This window comes from Elephantulus edwardii, unplaced genomic scaffold (assembly GCF_000299155.1).
Source record: "Elephantulus edwardii isolate Elephantulus edwardi_28Jun2011 unplaced genomic scaffold, EleEdw1.0 scaffold00031, whole genome shotgun sequence".
Taxonomy (NCBI): domain Eukaryota; kingdom Metazoa; phylum Chordata; class Mammalia; order Macroscelidea; family Macroscelididae; genus Elephantulus; species Elephantulus edwardii.
This window is the reverse complement of record NW_006399781.1, coordinates 7,535,334-7,540,997: the sequence shown is the minus strand read 5'-3', so window position 1 is coordinate 7,540,997 and position 5,664 is coordinate 7,535,334. Positions and strand designations below refer to the sequence as shown.

Sequence of the window (5,664 nt, the reverse complement as noted above, 5' to 3'; positions counted from 1 at the left end):
GTATTTTATTTAGGATTTTTGCATCAATATTCATGAGAGATATTGGCCTATAGTTTTCTATTTTGGTGCTGTCTTTTCCTGGCTTTGGTATCAAAGATATCAGCTTCTGCTTTGTGTTTTCTCTTTCTGTTAGCCCTTATTGTCCCTTTCTGCCTCCTGAGCTTTGTCCCTGAGGCCATGCTGCCCTTTGGATCTTGTATGGTTGGTTGGTCTAAGAAGCACATTCCTCTCTGGTGATGCTGGTCATTGTATAGACCTGTCTGTAGTTTGTCTGAACATTGGGTCATGGGAGTGATTACAGTTCCAGAGTTGTTGGGTGACTTCAGGCCATAGTCTTGGGGTTTTCACCAGTCTCCCTCAGATCAGTAAGCTGGATCTTTTTGATTCTGAATTTTGCTCCACTGTACTTAATCTTTTTCTTAATAAGTTTTGCTGTAAGAGCAAGTTACTTTTATTGAACAGAGAGCTTCTTTAGATGGCCTAGTTTTAATTGTTTATACATGTTAAAAAAGAAATTGATGATAGCTGTTGTTTTTTTAATAATTTTTTTCTTTTTATTTGTGTGTGTACTCTCAAATTGGATCTGACTGGTGCAGGAGGAGATTGTCCCTCCTTTTCCAGCAGAGCGTCTGGTGGATTTGAACCGCATACCTCTGGGATTTCAGTGCAGCTTTTTGCCATTAGGCACCAGAGCTCCCTGATAGCTTTTTACCACTTCAAAAAATGCCATCTTTTGCTTTTGACTGTATTTGTTTCCTTTGATTGACTTGCTAATAATAATAATAATACTCTAATATAGATAGGAATTTTTACTGTGTACTCCGTGATTACTAGACTTTGTTTTTCTTTTTCTCATAGGGGTCCTTTGTTCTCCAATGTTGCTGTCAACATTCAGTCATTTCTCCTTGTTTCACATGGCAGCAAATATGTATGTTTTGTGGAGCTTCTCTTCCAGCATAGTCAACATTCTCGGTCAGGAACAGTTCATGGCAGTGTACCTCTCAGCAGGTAATTGGGCTTGAATGGAGGCTTTTCAGCATATGAGCCTCCCAGGGACACTGGGGGTTTAGTGCTTAGTGCATTACCCTGCTAACTAGGATACAAGTCCGCTCACCTGTGGGTGTAAAGGGAGTGGTGGTCTCCACCACAGCATGTGTTCAGTGTATGTTTTTCTGTAGCACAGCATGTGCTCAGTATATACATGTTTCTCAGCTTACAGAGAGAGAAAAGTACATTTTCCGCCCTCAGTTCCTCTTACATGGGTTAAGTGTGCCTAGTTTTAAGTTTATTGGGATAGACAGGTTAGGGGTTAGTGTGGACTTTAAGCATGCCTTTATATCTCATTTGGCCTTGGTTTCTTAGTTCAGCCCTGCCATTTTCTTGGTTAGTAGTCCCAGACTACCCAGCTGTCTCAGGCATCTAGTCTTCATTAAGAAACTTTAAGCAAACTTACCTTACCCCAGGGTGTTGACTTTCCAGGAAGATTTAACACAAAGCTAGTCAGACACATTGTTAATTGTTAGGAAGTTTATTCTGTTCTTTTTTGGAAGGCTGACACAGAACCACTTCTTCATCTTGGTCTAGGAGATGGATTGTTTTTAAATTTCTAATAGGTTGCACAGGTACCTGGATTTACAGGAATTACAGGTACCTGGATGCTACCAAATTGGTCAGTGGGCCAATTTTCACTTATGTTAAGTAATCAAAAGATCCTTTGAGTAAAAAGATACATAGAAAATGTATTTTAATATAAAAGGAAAACATTAGGTACCTTTATGAATCATCCTGGTTCAGCTAATCTGAACCAAGTTACTAAAAGCAAAAAAAAAAAAAATGTATTCGGGGGTGGGGGTGGCGGGCTCTGGTGGCCTAGTGGCAAGAAGCTGCGCTGCAGTTCCAGAGGCTCATGGTTCGAATCCACCAGATGCTCTGCCTGGGAAGGAGGGACAATTTCCTCCTGTACCAGTCAGATCCGATTTGATGGTACACACACACAAAAATAATAAAATAAAAAAAATTATTTCTGAAGTCTCTGGATTTAAAAATGGCTTATCTGGCATGTAAATTGTAAGCTTAGTGATGGCACACCTAGTTTCAAGACCTGTTTCTCCTACCAGCTGTATGATGTTACAGAAGAATTAAACCTCTGAGGTAATGATACTTGACCATCTCACGGAAAAAACCCTCAAACTCATTGCCATTGAGTTGAAAGTGCCAGTGTGTTTGCTGAGGCTGTAAATCGCATGAGAGGAGATTGCCCGTCTTTATTCCTGAGGGGCAGGTGGTGGAGGTGCCATCTTTGGGCCAGTAGCACAACTAGCTGTGGACTGTGCCTGCAGGGCTCCTTCTTATAAATAGAGATTATAGAAAACATCGTATAAAGCATGGGTCACAAACCCAGGGTATTTGTTTACAGTTTGTTCCTCAGATGTAGAAGCTGAACATGAGTTTCACCTTTACGTTTCACCTTTGAAGGCAGTAGAGAATTCTTTGCCAAGGGCTAGTTAGGTTGTTGTGAGTACAAAGTGCACATTCTCAGGGGCATTAATTCTTCAGCATAGTAAGTTATTTTTAAAATGAATATTTGGGGAGGAGTCCAGTTGAAATGGCATCAGAGCTAAGGGACCTGTAAAGGTTGTTTGGTTCACTTCTCATGCGTTTGGCCATGCAGCAGCCATCTGAGGCTGGATGGAGTATAGCTTCCTAGGCCCACCAGAAACTCCCGTTGAGTGTGTGTAGAATGTAGCCCAGAACACTGGAGATAGCTCATGAGTTTGGGAACAGATGTCCTTTCTTCATGCTATAGATAACAGGTAAACGAATGACACAGTCAAGTGAATGACAGTCACCCAGCGTGATGTGTGGTGTGTCCCACTTTCCCCTCTAGATGAAATTCCTGATATGCTAGGATAAAGATGCCTGCGCTGTCACTGTTAACCTTGGCAGGGGTAGAAGATCTGAAATGGAGACATTTATTATTGTTCCTTACTTTATTAACATGTGCCCTTTTTTTTCAGGTGTTATATCTAATTTTGTCAGTTATGTTTGTAAAGTTGCCACAGGAAGATACGGGCCATCACTTGGTGCAGTAAGTATATCTAGTTTAAAATTTTTCATTTCTTTAAAAACCTTTTTGTAATTTAGGTGAAACTTAGCAGAGCAAGTTGATTCATACACGTTTTTTATTTTAGATTAATTTTGAAATTATTTTGTATTTATAAAGAAAGGTGCACACTTCATGTAAAATTCCTGTATGCCCTTTAGCTAACTTTTCCATTTACCTAACATCTAGAAGCACACTAAAGTGATCAAACCAGGAGATTAACACTGAAACAGTCATATGCATCTACTTTAGGAAATGGACATTTGTAAAAGTTTATAAATTCAGGCTATGGCTTTCAAAAAAATTAAATATGTTAAAAGGTTCAGAGAAAAGGGAATAGGTCTGGGGATGGACTGGGAGTACGCGAATAAACCACACAAGGCTTACATGTGAAGCAGTAAGCCAGTTTATTTTCACCTTGGTGTAAGCAGGCTGAGCTCTCAAAATTAAAATAAGCAGCTCTTGCTGTTAGTGGGGGTTTACATACAGAGATTGTTGGTGGGTCCGGCAGATCACATGTAGTCTTGGTTGCGCAGTAAGTCTCTGTTGGCACCTTTTTCTTATCTTGCAAATGTAGTCTGAGGACCCCTCTCTCTCTGTGGTATTCCTGAAACATCCTTCCGCTCCCACTTCAGCTTTCTACTAATAGTTAAGTAGACTGGAACTAGGGTGAGGGCCGTGCCTGAGAAGTAGAAATTCTAGCGACAATGAGGACATTTTATTTTACCTGTTACATATTATAAGAAATATAAGCTAAAAATATGGGAAGAATCAATTATTTTATATTCTTGCAAATATCTTTGAGGTTTAATTAATAGAAGACAACTAGATTCTCTTACCTGTTTCTATATTCAACCTGTTGCAGTTTATTGTTTGGATATGAAAAAAATCTGTCCTTACATAGCAGGTTGTGTCTTTTAGCAGTTGGTCACTTGTGCATATCCTTGCTGGAACAGGGTACATATAGCAAAAGGGTTAAGTCAGAACAGTGACTTTGCAGTCCCATAAACCAGAGCCACGCCTGACATTGGAAAGTCCCAATCATGAAACTGAGTCTGGCTCTGTATCCTCCTGCCTAGTCAGTATTGGAGCATCAGCTGTCTGCCTGGCACTGTGCGCGGAACTAGCATTGCAACCAGTGAGCAAGTTGGTCAGTTTTCTACCCTCAGAAGCTTATGTTCTGGATGTTTTAGAAGAAAAGAGAGAGAAAAATCCCACCACTTTGTTTTGAGTTTAATGGCAGATTTCTGCTTGTAAAAATCTGTATTTACTGGTTTAGGGCTGTTGTACATTCGGTCACTATGAGTCGCAAGCGACTCGACGGCATATAACAACAACATTCAACTTACATATCTTTAATTACTAAAGTGCTTAATTGCATTCAAATAGAGGATTTCATACTTAAACTCTAAGAAGGTTCATTATGGGGAAAAAAGACCTATGTAAGTGCTTGACTGCTAACTAAAAGTCCACACTGTGAACCCACCAGCAAGTCTTTGGGAGAAAAAAACCTGGAGATGTGCTCCCGTACAAATGACAGCCTGGGAAGCCCAGGGCAGGACTCTGACCTGTGAGGTTGCTTAGAGTAGGCTTGGTGGCCTGCAACAGTTTTTCTAAGGTGGCCTCCGTGTTATCCTATCACCTACATGTTTTCTTGACTGAAACTCTTTCTTTATAGAAAGTGTTTTCTCTGTGAAACTTGGTGCTGGTACAATTTAGATATGTTTCAAAATCCCATTTTCTTTGTCACATTCAGCAGTTAAGCACCTGTTACACAAAGGCAGTGATCACTGGGGTGAATTGGAAGTGGACTCTGCCTTCATGTTGGGTGGGAGAAAACACCGTCCACACCGCTAACACACACTGAGAGATCTTTGAGGACAGGGAGACCATTCATTTGCAGAGGGGATCTGAGAAGGATTTTGATGTGTCCTGGAACATCTGTTCCTCCTGTTTCATAGGTCGGAAACCAAAGTCCACATTGAGTAGAGCATGGCTGTAGGGTACTTAGAATCATACAGGGTATTAATCCCACTTTTGCCACTGTGTTGTGATTTTCAAGACATATTATTCAACTTTTCACCTGGTGGTATGCATAGGAATCAGATCGATTACATCTGTGGAAAAAAACCGCTGGAGAAGCTCAGTATCAGCTGTGAAAACAAGGCCAGGAGCTGATTGTGGAACAGACCACCAACTGCTCATATGCAAGTTCAAGCTGAAGCTGAGAAAAATTAAACCGAATCCACAGGAGCCAAAATATGATTTTAATTTCATACCACCTGAATTTCAGAATCATCTCAGGGACAGGTTTGAGGCCTTGAACACTAATGAGCGAAGACCGGATGAGTTGTGGGAGGATGTTAAATGTATCATCCAGGAAGAGTGCAGGCAGTCTCAAAGACAGAAGAGGAAGAAAAGACCAAAATGGATGTCAGAAGAAACTCTGAAGATTGCACTGGAACGTAGGGAAGCCAAAGCACAAGGAAGAATCCAAGACACTAAAGAGCTGAACAGAAGATTCCAAAAGGCAGCACGGAATGACAAAGCAAAATACTACA

General features: G+C 40.7%; 1 protein-coding gene across 2 annotated transcripts in view; it reads left to right on the top strand.

Moving 5' to 3' along the window:
* PARL (presenilin associated, rhomboid-like) overlaps positions 1–5,664 on the top strand; it is a 69,941-nt gene that overhangs the window by 46,348 nt on the left and 17,929 nt on the right. The window contains exons 6-7 of one of the 2 annotated variants that reach the window (XM_006884057.1): positions 859–1,008; positions 3,018–3,088. In XM_006884057.1, the coding sequence (XP_006884119.1) occupies positions 859–1,008; positions 3,018–3,088 (221 nt within the window). The remainder of the gene's footprint in view (positions 1–858; positions 1,009–3,017; positions 3,089–5,664) is intronic. The other variant, XM_006884058.1, reaches the window with a different exon arrangement.